General features: G+C 43.5%; 1 protein-coding gene across 2 annotated transcripts in view; it reads right to left on the reverse strand.

Annotated features, from left to right (window-relative positions):
- Positions 1–475: 475 nt before the first annotated feature.
- The window catches only part of CERS5 (ceramide synthase 5), a 134213-nt gene continuing 118694 nt past the window's right edge, over positions 476–15994 (reverse strand). Inside the window, exons 8-11 of one of the 2 annotated variants that reach the window (XM_068267276.1) lie at positions 14567–14673; positions 11916–12072; positions 11660–11689; positions 476–1194 (exon numbers count right to left, since the gene is read on the reverse strand). In XM_068267276.1, coding sequence (XP_068123377.1) covers positions 1048–1194; positions 11660–11689; positions 11916–12072; positions 14567–14673 — 441 coding nt within the window. In that variant the 3' untranslated portion in view covers positions 476–1047. The remainder of the gene's footprint in view (positions 1195–11659; positions 11690–11915; positions 12073–14566; positions 14674–15994) is intronic. The other variant, XM_068267275.1, reaches the window with a different exon arrangement.

The following is a 15994-nucleotide window of genomic DNA, read 5'->3' on the forward strand; positions in this document are numbered from 1 at the left end:
TGTCCTACCTGATCATGCACCTCCATTACTGTGCACCCATGCTATGCATTTGAGCAAACTCAAATTGCCTAATCTCCATGCTCCCATCCAGTGACTGACTAAGCATTACCTTGTACTCATACTGTGCTGCGTGATCTGGTTCTTTTTGTATTCCTGTATTGTCATATTGCTGTATGTCACCCCTACATATAGTCTGTAACCTAAACTAATGTCCAGCGCTGCGTAATAGGTTGGCGCCTTATAAATACAATAAATAAACAATAGTTCTTAAAGCTTCTTTCATCACCAACATACATATAAAGATATCCTCCACCATAAGCACCCTTCTGTGATAAGACCTGTGATATCAATGATCATCCCTATACTGTACGGAGTATACATTCCTCTGCAGCTGTCACAACGGAGGAAGAACACTTCCGAGCTTAGTAACACTTCTGAGTTCTGGTGAATAATTGAGAATTCGGGTGTCTCCAGCTTTTTTGGGAATTTTTGAATTTTTATTTTTCTCACTTTTTTTTCACAGACGGAAGTAAACAATGATATCAAATATGACATTAAGGCGCACACTTCGGAGATTCCACACACAGCTTGTGATTGGTCGCCACCCTTGTACCTGGCACAACTGCGTGAAAGCTCTGGGCCACATCCCACCCTCTGCCGAGGACCAGTGTACAGCGATTGCCAAACAGCGGGCTGCATCGGTCCAAAACCCACAATCCTCGCCACAGCCTGTGCAAATGGCAGCCTCTGTTGCAGAGCGGATGAATGGAGCAAAGGGCGTTCAGCACATAGTCTATGAATGATGCAGATCTCCCAGATCAGACAGGGTTAGGGCAGCCAGTGCATATCAATCCAGATCCAACGTAGCAAAGTGTCCCGTACTGGCTGGCATTGTATGGGGCTGCCGTCCAGGGCGGGATGTGCCTCACCCTCCAGGGGTGGCTTCAGTTCACGACTGGCATACGTGAGGAATGACTTCGGATAAGTCTCATGATGTCTTTTACAAAAAAGGTGACATATGATGAAGTTTCTGGAGAGTCCGCTGGGCTATTCGTCCGCCCACTGGCCGTTTGCAGCATGGCCATTCACCCTGTTTGCCCCATTACTGGATGGGTTGTGGATTCCTTTGGTGTTTACTGCCGTTTCCTCCTCTTCGGAGCTGCTTTCTATGTCGCTGCGCTCATCTTTCAGTACCTGCAAGAAGGAAACAAAGCGATTATAGGTGGAGCTTTATACATGGCCATTACAAGTCAGCATAAGGGATTATTAGTAAGTTATTAGTCTTCACAGTGTACAAGTTAATTGCTTCTACAAACCGGAGTGCCACTTTGCTCATAAGAATAGACTTGTGTTCTACAGAAGCTCCCGGCTGCACTGTAGCACAGTAAACCTGATAACAGCACATCATTTATGCTAGCACTGCTCTCTGCAAGACAACTGAGGAGAGAGGGTGCGGGTCCGAGAGAGAGGAGACTGATCAGCACTGAAATGGCATGTGATGGGATACGCTGGCATTGCAATAAAGCTGTGCACTGAAGGAGGTTTGTGCAGGTGTATGGAACAGGACAACCATGCTGAAAACACACAGATAACAAGCCCAGCATACATTACTGAGCAGCATCCCAACAACCCAACGTTTATTCCATCTCCAATATCCTCTTATAGGTCAAATACTTGCCATGTATTTCTGGGCATTTCAGCTGTAAAGCCAGTCATACATGGGGGGACCGAGATAAAAAAGTGAGGGTTTTCAGGTCTACAATCAATAATACAGTGATGAAGCGTAACTTACAGTCAACGATTAATAAAGAAATATGACAAAATCGGTAAAAGTCCACGTCACGTCGATATACACCGATTGGCCTCATTCATGTTTTGCAGTCTATACAAGAACCGCTTCCTCAGAGGCAAGCAATTTGAGTTCAAAGGATGTGACATGAGGTTAAGATCATCATCAGAAAGTGTAACAGTTGTTTTTGTCTTACTAAAATGGTCTAAACCATTTTCTTCATTGAAAGTAAGCTTACAGTTACCTTCCTTTTAAGCAGTTTTTAGGCATCTCCAGTCACTAGCTCACTCAGAAATGTTAGATTTTATGGTATTTAAAATCGATATCTTTCTTTTCGAGAAGTGACCATACCTGTACCTCAAAAGCCAAGTGGGGACAGTATTGCCTCACATGTGATTACACTGGTTGCATCTTAGGCAACCAGAAGAGTGTGAGTACCCTTTCTTTAATTACTGGTACTTACACTAACTTAAAGGACAACAGAGGTGACATGTGACATGATGAGATAGACATTTCTATATACAGTGCCAAGCACACAAATAACTATGTTGTGTTCCTTTTTTTCCTTCTTGGCCTGAAAGACTTAAACATCAGGTATGCAAGTGATCGTTTCTGCCGGGTTTGGACCGGGTCAGACTATAGCATAATCCTCACTGATAAGTAATTACAGTCACAAAATACTTTCCTGTCAGTAAGTGGCTTCTGAGAGCAGGAAAGAGATAAATCGATAAGTCAATAATTCATAGATTTCAGCTCTGGCATACTTCAATAAAAGTGTCATTGAGCAGAGACAGTGAAAACTAGATTTAAATATGAAATAAAACTGGGGGATATCTAAAAAAGTAGTTTTAGGAGAAGGAGGATAGATGCAATTGTTTTTCTCATCAGTTTATGTTCACCTCAGATGTCCTTTAATACCAAAATACTACACCAGACTGGGCTCCTACTTTTTTGTTTCCACATATCAAGTGAGATGGGACTGCTCTACTGTGGCCACCCAGCATACAGCATGCTGCTAAGAGCACAGTGATCTGATAAGGAGCACTTTAATTAAACCAGCGTTTATGCAACTTACAGAACAGACTACACATGAAAACACAAGATGCAGTAGCCTGGATGACATCTTGCTGGAAATCATGCAAAGTAAAGGTGCCAATACACATCTCTATCACTCGGCATGTTAAGTCAGATGCTGAGCACCTAAGAAAGTTATTGCCATTGTTTAATACTGAGAATATGTGGCCTTCCCACCATAGTGGTCATCAGCCGTACGACCCGAAATACGCTTTGTGGAAAGGTGACAAACTTCAATCTCTGTAAACCTGGCCATACACACATCGATTTTACCAGTCGAATCTCAGCAGATTTAATCACTTTGATCAAACCTGCCAGAAATCTATTGCACAACATGTCACATTGATCAGAATTATGATTTATTTTTACTGAAAGCGATTGAAATTAGCGATCAGATGAAAAATCTAGATGGATTGGGGGAGGAGCAGAAGTAGCTTGATGGCCCATAGCTGCTGATCACTGGAGTTTAAATATGGAGGTGTTGAGTGGTAGGGAAACAATCCCTCCGATAATATTTAGTTTGGAGAGAGACTGATTAATGTGTTACCATTCAGTCCAAAGTGGGCAATTTCGAATGGGTATGGCCAGCTTCACTCAGAGTACCAATAATTGGAAAAGTCACGCTGCAAGCGCCAGCGTCACAGCAAAAACCGCAAAGCACAGCACACTGCAAGAAGCCAACTACTTTTGCAGCATTGCAATCAGGGCTGTGGAGTCGGTACAAAAATCGTCCAATTCTTAATTTTATGAAACCACCGACCCCAGGTACCCAAAACTGCTCCGACTCCACAGCCCAGATTGTAATACCACTACAAGAGCATTCAATAAAACAGGCCAGGCATCTTTGTGCACATCTAGCTCATTCCGATGAAGATGGGGAGCAGTTTGGACAGCTCCATCTCACCACAACATGAAAAAACTAAGGGAGCCTGCCAGCCATATTGTTTCAATATGTGCAGTGCACAAAACCATGAGCATTGCTAATTAAAGGACCACCATCACAAAAAAGTAGGCAGTTAAAATGTGACAGAACCGACAGGTTCTGGGCCAGTCCATCTCCTCATGGGGGATTTTCAGGGTTTTCTTTGTTTTCACCAGCATTTCCAGAACAGCACTTCAACTGCCAAAATAGTAAGATACCAGCCAGCCTCCTAAATCACTTGCACATTATTTTGTCAGTTAGATTTTGCAAATGCTGTTCAGTAAATGCTATTGAAAACAAACAAAACCCTGAGAAACCCCCATGAGGAGATGGACTGGCCCAAAACCAGTCGGTTCTGTCAGATTTTAACTGCTTACCTTTTTTTTTTTTTTTTTTTTGCGATAGTGGTCCTTTAATACAAATATATGTGCATGGGGGAGTCTGAATAAGTCATAATCACACCTGGCTTGAAGTATTTAAAGCAAACACTTAATTGTTTTCCCATATTGCAGACCTGGCTCGTAAGGCCAAAAACAGAGCAACATTTTGTCTATTAAACATTCATAAATTAAACATGCATACTCCTTTCCAATAATAATTAAGGCGGTTCCTTAGAGATCATTGCCTAGAACACAATGAAATGAACAAGCCAATATCTGTTAAACCTCCTCATCACAATGTATGTAGTAGTAATGACAACAGAGAGACAAAAGAGCTTCCAAAGAAATATGGGTGGATTGCACAACGCAGATGTTTTTACGCTTACTAATAAGATGCGTGTGACAACACCAGCCAATAGCACACATCCTGCAGGCCTTTCTCACTTCCAGGCACACAAGGACTGCTCACCATGTGGAGCCCATGCCTCTGACTGCATAAACAAACAGAAAACCCAACCAGCAAGACTTTCAGGAAGTACAGGAAGGTAGTCTAGGCAACAGAGCACATCTCAGAGTATGCAACAGTAACAAGAATCACTCTACTACCATCCAGACAGCAGGGCCAAATCACAAAGGCTTTCCTGTCATGTCTGACATGTAACCTAACCAGCAGCTAAATATACAGTAAAAGTTCCAACCAATATACTCCTATAAAAGGGCTACAAAATGCAGCCCTTTTGATTATTTAGGAATTGATTAAAGTTTTCTTTATGAAACTGTGTGTAGCTGGAGACACCTGAAGTTGAAGAAATATATAAGGATATATCAAGCAATATACACTGCAAAACCTTGCAGGTAACCTACCTTGTGGATGCCTCAGTCAGGAATAAAGGGAATATGGAGATGAGGATAAGATTCAAATAGTTTTTCATTTTTGCACTTAACACGTTTCATGGCAAGAGCTCCTTCCTCAGGTCAGTAACCGTGCCTCCTACTGGTGAGCATGTGAGCGTCGGCCGCCGTTAGGCTCACAGACTCCAGTCGGCGGCGCAGCTCTTGCTGTGAAATGTGTTGTCAATTGGAAAAATTAAAAGCCATTTGAATCTTATCCTAATCTCCATATTCCCTTCATTCCTGACTGAGGCATCCACAAGGTAGTGTACCGGCAAGGTTTCACAGTGTATATTGCTTGATATATCCTTATATATTTCTTCCACATCAGGTGCCTCCAACTACACACAATGCCTCGTATACCCCTATCTTAAGGGGGATTAGTCTGGGAAGAATTCCTAGAACAAAAATCCTTTTTAGTAGCAGCGACCACAATTACGCTTTCCAAGTGCCGAGTGGGGCAGTAATTTTCCCATATGCGATAATGAGTGGTTTCCTCAAGCAGCAACCAACCCTTGTGAGTATATCTATCACTACCTACTCTATTTATCCTGGCGATTTAACGATATTGCGCCACATTGGGCTCCCAGTCTGCTGTTTTCTCCACAAGTAGTCTTTGTGAAACTGGAGGTCTACAGTGCACTTGACTAATGATCGGGTACACACGATACAATTTTTATGACAGATCTGACAGATTTACAGTCAGATCGACTATTTCCAACAGGTCCGATCTGATTTGCCGCTCACTTCTATGGAAAAATCGATCGAAAATCAGATCAGACCTGTTGGAAATAATCGATCCAACAGTAATTCTGCCAGAAAACTGTATTGTGTGTACCCTAGCATAAGACAAGCCAGGATCGTCTCCTGATTCTATGCTGACTGCAGACCAGTCTGTGGGGGTGCAAAGGAAATGGCACAGTCTACACTAATACACTGCAGCAGAGGTGCCAGCACTTTTTCAGTCATTGATAATGATCCAGCAGGTAGAATCTACTTACAGATGTAAGCCACAACTGATTGCATATCATAGAGTCCTCCTCGGTGAGGCAAACAGAACAGTGCTTGACCAAACAGAGTCACAATATCATGCTTACAATATCACGCTCAGTGCCAGTCAAACATGTATGTAATCAGCAGCAAGCACATAATTGCTTCTAGATGTATGGCTCCCCACTTAGCAACATCATAATCCTCTACTGTACACTGCTGTGCAAAACGTCAGGACAGCGTATCGCACCAAGCTCATTCATGAGTATGATGCGTATATCTCTGAGGAGGGTGTGGCATACACCCAGAAGTCCTTTGTTATCTACGATCTACCCAATGGGCGCCCCTGAACTACAGTAATTGCACAAACTAATTCCCATGCTTAATTAATTACACCGAAACTCAGACTTGCACAAACATTTTTTTGGTTTTATTGGCCGCCATCCATTATGACAGCTTTTTTTAATTGAGCTTGATGTGATTCAAGAAACATGCTAAAGTGAACACAAATCGCTTACAAAATAAGACCTCATTCCATGTGTTTGCACTGAATTATCAATGCATATCATATGAAAGCCCATAAAAGTGATCCAAGATTTACGCACCCCTCTATCAAGCTGAAGCAAAGCTATATCAACTGACATAAAACTGGGTGATGCAATGTCAGAGAAAGTTTATGAATTTTGAAGGGACTGAACCCCAAAACCAGTTAAAGTGAACCAGGCACCATTTTTGGCACTCAAGGATTCTCAATGGCACATTAAAAATGCAATAAGAGTAAAATACACCTGCACACCAAAATGTATGTTGCATAAAGTATTTGTATTAAATATAAATAATCAAAAAGATTAACAATCACATGTAACAACAATATTGCACAAGCTGAGACAAACACTCAATATAGACAGTTTGTCTCAGCTTGTGCAATACTTTTTGTAACATACATTTTGGTGTGCAGGTGTATTTTACTCTTAAAGTGAACCGAGCATCATTTTTAACACCCAGGGCAGCTCTATACCAAATAAAAAATGCATTCTAAAAACGTGGTTTATTATTAAAAAAAACTTTAATTTTACCTCATTTTTTTACATCTAAGAGTTAAATTAGCCACTTTGTCCGACCGCAAAGGACCTGCGGTCCCTGAGCAGGAGATGGTGAAAACAGATAAGAAATTGCCTCTTTAGACTTAATTGACCACAAACAAACCCCCATTGTACTTCAAACAGAAAACATCAGTTACAGTTGAAGAATGTCACACCTAGCCTGGACAACAGCAGTTGTAAAACAGCAGGGGTTGAGCTTCTGAACAATGTCAGCCCTTGCAGCTATTTGAAGCCAAGAGCTGCTTGGATCCCTTTAATGTGTTGTAGGGGCTATTAGCCTTATTTATCATACCTAGCACCCAGTTACACTAATGGCATATGCTTGATTGTGGGTGTGCATACCATATTCTTACACAACATTAAAAATGCAAGCCAACAATGTGCCTCGTAAAAAAAGCTTACATTTAACCTTTTACATATAAAACTTAGAGGTTTTATTAGTCTACTTCAGCTGGTCTGCCTGACCACAGAGGTTTTATTGCACACATTAGCAAGAAGTACACAATACCCTTAATCAGCATAGGGGGTGGGTAATTAGGACAACTGCTTCAAAGAGTTTATCTACGAGGAAGGTGTGAAGATGGCATATTTGAATTCTGCGAATAAGGGCAGCTAAAGAGAGGTGGTGGGGGGGGGGGGGGGGGGGGAGGGGGAGGGGGTTTGAACACAGCAGCTCCTATAGTTATTAGAAACCAGGAAAAATTCCAGGGGCAAAAAAGCGAGCTTGGCTCCCTTTAACCAAGGACTAAAGTATAGTACTTGTTTCCAATATGGTACTAAGTAAACAAAACAATTTAATACTTTGTGACTCCGCATTATTGTGCCAATTGACTGCTTATCGCTAAGTGAATTGCATGGATTCCATACAGATGCAGGGGCAGCTGGATTCGCCACCGCTGAACAGAATGATAAAACTTGTCAGCACACAACAGTATGGTAGATGAACACAAGGATAGCTGGATTGCACAAGCGTGTTGCTGAAAGGCCTTCCTCACATAGAAACGTGCTTGAAATAAAAGAACCCTTTCCTTGTTAAGGTTTTGTGATATGGAGCTCCATTTCCATGCAACCATTTTATCAGCCTAGCAGACGCCAAATATGAGCACTGCACTTAGCTGTTAAACCACTGAATTTAACCAGCAACAATTCAAGCCCAACTAAATCGAGTCAAGAAAATTCTAATCGCAATTAGGAGGATAAGTAAATATAAACCGTGTACAAAAGCAATACCGGTTTCATGCACTAAGCGCTCGTTCACACACAGGGCGCTTTGCTTTTTTTTTTTTTTTTTTAAGCACCGGCGATAAAAAAAAACAAAAAAAAACGCCCTAAAATCGCTTGTGCAATGATTCCTTATGGGATAGTTCATATCAGTGCGTTTCATCAGCTTTCCGCTCAGCAAAGCACTGCCTGTACCATTTTTAGGGCGATTTTGCTACAATGAAAGGTATGGGAATAACGCAAAACACTCACAAAATCGTTTTGTACAGCGATTGCGTTCATGCTTTTAAGAATAAATACATTGTATTTATTCTTTTCGGGGTCAAAGAGTTCACTTCCTGACTTGCGTCAGTAAGTGATCAAACAAATGCGCCAGAAAGTGAAGAAAAGCGCTTTACCAAAAATTGAAGCGCGCAGGTAAGCGCTGGGAGATGAAAAAAAAAAAAAAAGCTCACAAAATCGACAATCGCTGCCGTCAGCGATTTCTATTTTAGATGTGAGCAAAGCCTAAATGTACTTGATAATGCAGTACAGCTTTCCTCCTCTTTTCTCTGGATACAGCTGCTGCGTGGATTAGTCAGGTGTCACCACGTGACACCCAAATTAGGGAGAGTTATAGATGCTACACTACATTCCCCAGAATAACTGTATTACAGTAAAAACCATGACTGACTTTGCAGGAAGTAGGTGAGAGCAACTGCAAGATTTCAGCTCTGCTAACAGGAAACAGGCAGGATATGTCTTTAAAAGGGAACCAGAGATGAACGATTCACACAAAATAAACATATCAGTTGATAGCTTGTAAAGAATAAATGCTCTACCCGATAATTTTGCCACTCTGGTGTGCCTTTTTGAGTGCTTTTTATCCATTATTGCTCCAGGAAATATCAAATATGGCCGCCGGCTCATATCCCTTTCTGCTTCCAGGTTATGAGGTGTTCTGGATGTGCTGTCTAGGCTATATGAGACAATAGACAAGCAGGGCTGCAGCTGCAGCATTTCTTCTGTGTTCTTTCAACTTCATATTCTGGTATGCTGTGTGGCTGCCTGTAGGAAGTGTCTCTCATAGTAATGAAACTGCATACAGTAGATAATAATGATGGCTGGCTGCACAGACAGAGCACACAGATCACACAGCCACACTTGTCTGTTAGACAGAGATCTTTCCTGCAGCAGCAGCCCCTCCCATGTCATCAGAGCTCTCAGTATGTAAAGCAGGACATCTGATCCAGGAGGGGGGGGGGGGGGGAAGGCTTGGGCTTGAAAAGACACCACAAAAGAGTGACTCAGCTATAATGATTCCAGGTCAAACCTCGACTGAATAGTCAGGGGATTCTTACCACAGTTGATAACAGATAGATTAGACTGAGAAGAATAAAACTAAAAGCAGGGCAGGTGTTTACTGTCATGTTCCCACTGATAAATGTAATAAAATACATGAGGGTGCTTCCTCTCTGGTTCTCTTTAAAGTACACCTGAACTAAAACAATAATGATTGCCTGACAGGCCTGCTGACCTCTTTGGCTGCAGTAGTGTCTGAATCACACACCTGAAACAATCATGTGGCTAATCCAGTCAGAAACATGTGACTGGCATGCTTGTTCAAGATCTAGAGCTGTAAGTATCAGAGGCAGAGGATCAGCAGGATTGCCAGGCAACTGGTATTGTTTGAATAGGTGTCCTTTAAGCCTGGGTGGATAGGTGCACATCCGCAGCAAGCACAGCTTCACAAATTTTTCGTTTAAAGTGGACCCAAATTAAAAATACAAGATTTCAGAAATAAAATCTATTTTCTAAATTATAATAATAAATAGCAGCCTTTTTGTGGTTGCATGATGACAAATATAAAATATTTTACATTTATTGTAGGAACTCCTCCCTTCCTTTCAAATTGCCGGACAAAATCCGGCAAACTGTGGTGTCCAGCAATGGAGGAATTGCTAATGGCTGCCCCCAGTATAACCCTAGTTATTAAAAGAGAAGGCTGAAAAGCATGCACTGAAATGCAAAGAGGTTCGAAGGAGTGTTTATTTATCTTTGTATGTGTCAGAGTGGTGCAACTAAATATGTTTAATTAAAAAAAATGTTTAGTTTGGGTCCGCTTTAAGAATTCATCAATTCTAAAGTTAATACTGATGATTTACAATGGTCAACATGATTGCTTTCTCTTGTTCAATATTAGGTAAATTAACCACTTCAGGACCTCAGGCCTATACCCCCCTAGTGACCAGGCCATTTTTCACAATACAGGGCTGTGAAGCTTTGTCAGCGTGCTGGGCAGCCCTACAACGAAGCACACAAATTAATTTTACCTCCATTTGTTGTCCTTAGTAGGACACTCTTTTGGAGGACTGATCACTGCTGCGATCTTTTTTTTTTTTCGTTAAAAATAGGAGGCTTTTCCCTCCCTTCTTCCTGTGCCGTTCTAAATCGCCATAGGACGGCGATCGGCTCTCTTCCTCGCCTCACATAGGCATCAGCCTACGAGAGGCCAAGCATTACGAGAAACTCTGAGGGACAGCCGAGCATCCCCTGTACAGTGCTGCAAGACATTGCAGCGCTGTACAAACGTAAACAAAGGGAATTTCTTTCCCCTTCCGGCTGAAAACAGTCTGCTAGCCACGATTGCCGCTAGCAGGCTGATCATAGAGCTGAGCTCCATGAAACAACAGGGAACGATCACGCATGCGCGAGTGCATTCCCTGGTTAACTGCAGCCCCAGGACTTGACGCCAATCTGCTTTAGGTGGCCCTGGAGCTGCCGCCGCATTCACGGCCATTGTGTTGCAGTCGTTAGGTAGTTAAGATCTAGAATCAGTAAAAGAAAAGAAAATAAGCATATAAAGATAATTTCCCTGTCTAAACGGATAACCTATGAATATTTTTAAATTCAACAATTGGCACAATGGCAGCCATTTTGTGCACTGAACCTGGGTAGCTTTCTAACTCACAACAGCAATTTGCTACTAAATGCTACAAAATGCTACTACAAATAACAGACAGGCACACTATAGATTACGGAATTCATAAAGAAAAGGCACATTTTTCTGCAAGATACTATGTGATGCTTGTTGTTAATAAGTTGGCAAGCATTAGAGAACAGGAGATGAGGTGATGAAGTGAGATGGCCCAGAGTCATCATGAATTGTGTTATCTGGCCATGCAGCTCAGTCTCATGGATCTGGGTTCTGCTAGCAGATGATGGCAGCAGTGAGCATGCAGGAGAGTAGAGGAGCAACAGGCAGGAAGAAGGAGTAAAAAACGTTGGAAGCAGCACAGAGAAAACTTACAGGCAAAGGGTGACACTTTCCAGTTCCAACCTGACACAGAGAAAAAGGAGGGAGAGAAAGAGTGAGGCAGGGAGTGCAAAGACAGAAGACTCCCATAACAAAGTCACCTGGTCAGGACAGAATGCAGGTAAATGAGGAATGCCATCATTAGATCTGGACACGTGAGGGAAGACGGCAGAGAAACATTCCTCATTGACTTACCCTCATATTCCCACAAGTAAGACAAGGATTGGAGAGAGAGAGGCCTGACACCTACCTTTCCCTTGGTCAGAGATCTGTAGGCTATTCGTATGATGAGACAGGACCAGATGACGTGGAGAACTTGCAATATTGACAGGAGACCATTAAAAAGCCACCAGGATGGGTACGGACCAATCAGCTCCCAGCTCTCAAAATATGTTGTATTCAAGATCCTGCAAGGAGTAAAATTCATTACTTCACATACAGCCCACACTCCTCTGCAAGTATACCAGGCCAGAAAATCACATACAAGAAAAACAAACATTTTCAATTGTGCTTTCACCTTATTATATATCTCTGTATTGCCAACTGGAAACTACACTGGCTTCTTGTCTAGTTTATTTGCTTTGGAGTGTACAAGTTATCAAATTGCTGTTTTATGCATATTTTAGATAAAATGTTTATACATTTTAACAAGTACTTCGAGTTCCTCCTTATGGGGGTTATTTTATTATACGGATGTAAAAGTCCAACTTCAGGAATTTATTTCTGTGCAGTCTCATGACCGGCTAATCCAAATCAACAGGAAGTTCAGATAAATGGCCCAGTTTTGAGCTGCATTAAACTTGCATGCAACAATAAGTATTTACATCTAATTAAAGTAAATGGGAACAGTCACCTACAAAAAAAAAAAAGTCAAGATACTTACCTAAGGAGAGGGAAGGCTGTGGGTCCTAATGAGCCTTCCCTTTCCTCTCCCGGTGCAGCTCAGGATACTCCGTTTGAATCCCCCGCCGCGGGGGACTTCGGGAGCAGAGTCCTCCTGAAGACAGGTGGCTGCATTCTGCGGTTGAGGTCGCTCTCTCATGCGCAGTATGGAGTGGTCCGTCTTGCACTCGTGCTCCCGAAGACTTCCGGAAGCCTCCTTTCGGCGGCAGAGATAGCAGCATTTGACCAAATTGGTAGAATGCTGCTACGGGGGATCCTGAGCGGGAACGGCACCGGGAGAGGAAAGAGAAGGCTCTATAGGACCCAGAGCCTTCCCTCTCCTAAAGGGGCCCATACACTCAGCCGATTTTCTGGCCGATCGATCGATCCATCGATTGCAAATCGGTTGGCCAATCGACCGATCGATGGCCGATTTCGATCGATTTTGATGGATTTCCATCGAACTGGCAGGGTGCAAAATTTAGGTCGATCTGATGAGATTGCTTTTCAGTTTGCATTGGCCTTAATGGAAATCTGATGGCAAAAAAATGCCATCAGATCGAATTTCAATAGATTTCAAACTGAAATCTATTGGAATTCTATCCTGGTAAAAAATGTTCTAAAAACGCATCAGATAGATCATCAGATGCATTTCTTATCTATCTGCTGCCAATCTGACGAGTGTATGGGCACCCTAGGCAAGTATCTGACTTTTTTTGAAGGCAACAGTTCCCATTTACTTTAACAATCTCTAATTGGGAAGAGCTAGAACCCCTGACATGATCATTTATTACTCACTGCCTCATCTAACCCCTGTGTCTACTCCTCACTGTCTCCACCCCACTAGCCTCTAGATTGTAATCTCACATCAAATGAACATCTATCAGTACGGGTGATGTTTTCCAACTACTAATCAATTGTGTGTATCTGTACTTGTCTCACTGGTTGTCCCGACTGTATAGTATGCTGAACTGCCCATGTAGGTATGCTCCCCATTGCTGTAGGTTTTGCTTGTTGTACAGCACTTTTTATCCAATCTTACCAAATCTATGTGGTAGAAGAGTAAACTGAGTGAATATATTGAATGGATACTATAGGCAGTCCCTTATATTACATAGAAATGGTGAGACTGGATGAAAAAGATTGCATCATTAGTGGCTCACCCTGAGCAGGTGATCAAAACAGAATTTACACTTACCTGGGGCTTCCTCCAGCCCACCGTAGGCCGCGAGCTCCCCCAGCGTCCTCCTGGCTCCTTCCCTGGTCCCGGCCCTGGCTCCGGTTACAGGACGACTTCGGCCTGAAGTCGTCAGGTCTGCTTCCAGCTTCCGTGGATTGTGGCATTACACCGGCTGGACACGTGTCAATATGCTGGCCAGCGTGAGAATCCTGTGCATGCGCAGCTCTCTAAGATTGAACCGCGCACGAGCAGGACTTTAAGCAGAACTCTTGCAGAGGATGTAATTTATGTTCATTTGTGGCCGCTTATTTCTACAAGGGCAAAAGTTTAAATCATCCCTGCCACACAGTCTCGCCCCCTTTGTGCTGCTGTGCCTGCTCACTCTGCAAGCAAAGCCTTCAGGAGCCAACCCCATGATTGCGGTGAGCCAATCACAGCAATCCCTGAGCACCCTTAAGGGTCCAGAGCTGTCCTGTCGAAAGTAGTTAATAATATGTCCAGTACTGAGCAGCTGTAGGCTGTATTTATGCTTTAGAAACTCTGCACTACATTTAATATGTGTAAGAAAAGAGCCAAATAAAAAGCTGCCTAGCTTGACATGTGACCAGGCCAAAAGTTTGATGATTTACACTTAAATGACCATACTTCCCCTTCCTGACTTGTATTTTCTAGCATGGGTGCCAGGCAGCGCACCACTGCTTAGGCCTGGGCACATCACAAGCTCTGAGCAGCAGCAGGGCGGAGCAAATGCACACAAATCAGCAAATCTCAGCATAAAATATCCTAGATTCATAAGCTGATAATAATAAATACAAAACAAAAAGCAGACTGTTTCTCACCATGTGGGAAAGATGACAAGTCGTGTGATGACAAACATCAGTCCAAACAACATGAAGAAGGTGTCACATAACCGCTGGTACTTTGCATAGTTGGCCATTTTTGCTGTCTTAAAGAGAAAGACAGTGTGATTTAGTTAGAACATATACAGGACACCTCATTTTATACTAGAATAAGATGGGCAAGATAATGTAATAATTATCTTCATGTAACCTAATTTACTAAAATCCATGAAACTAATTAAAACTTGAGTGTGAAGGGGGGTGCAACCATTTACAAACCTACATAAGCAGCAACAGCTGGGATTCACATACAACCAGGTCTGTCTGTGTGTCCCAGGGCTCATTGTTGGATTAATTAGTTGCCTGACCTGTTCAGGACCAAACAAAGCTCACATTCTTGTGCATGCGCAGTAAGGAGCATCCAGCTTTCAGGAGCACACGGGCTCCCGAAGATTCCTGAAGCGTCCTGCAGCAGTGGAAGTGAGCAGTCTCTGACCCATCAGTCTTAACCTCTTGACGACCAGCTAACGCCGATCGGCGTAAACTAGTCGTCTGCGGGTTACCATGGAAACTTTCCATGTCAGTTCACGGAGGGTGTCTCCGTGAACAGCTGGAGAGCCGCCGATCGCGGCTCGCCGGCAAAATGTAAACACGCGGGGAAGAAATCCCCGCTGTTTACATCATACGGCGCTGCTGTAGGGCCGGCAGATCGGCGATCCCCGGCCTCTGATTGGCCGGGGATCGCCGGCATCTGATAGGCGGAAGCCTATCCTTCAATGCGCAGGACGGAACTCCGTCCTGCGCATTACGGAGGGAGGGAGGTAAGGAGGCAGAGGGCGGAAATGGCTGCGGAGGGGGGCTTTGAGGAGCCCCCCCGCAAAACGCAGATGGCCGGCGGCGATCAGACCCCCCCCCTGCAGGACATCCCCCTAGTGGGGAAAAAGGGGGGGGGGGGGGGGGGAGTTTGATCGCCCTGGCATAATACTGATCTGTGCTGCGCGCTGGAGAGCCCACGCAGCACAGATCAGGCAAATCACCCCTGGTCGGCAAGTGGTTAGGTTTACATTCTGACTCCTCGATTATTTCTTTGATTTTATATTAACCTCCTTAGCGGTATGCCCGACACTGTCAGGCATACCGCTTCCTGGCCCCAGGAGTCCCCCATGTAAAATTAATGTGATCCAATGGCTGAAACCCCTTTAGCTAGCACTAGGATAGCTAGTACAAGTCCCAGGAACCCCCCGATCCCCGTATTAATACATCCCCCCCCTGGATCCAGCAATTGCGCAGCCTTCCTGCACAGCTTCGGTCTCTCTATGGAGAGGATCGGATTTGCGCATGACGTCGGCGACGTCATGTGCGATCCTTCCCATAGAGAAGACTGGAGCTGTACGGGGAGGCTGCGCCGGTAATGTATTAATGGGGGAG

The sequence above is a fragment of the Hyperolius riggenbachi genome, chromosome 2 (genome assembly GCF_040937935.1).
Source record: "Hyperolius riggenbachi isolate aHypRig1 chromosome 2, aHypRig1.pri, whole genome shotgun sequence".
NCBI lineage: Eukaryota > Metazoa > Chordata > Amphibia > Anura > Hyperoliidae > Hyperolius > Hyperolius riggenbachi.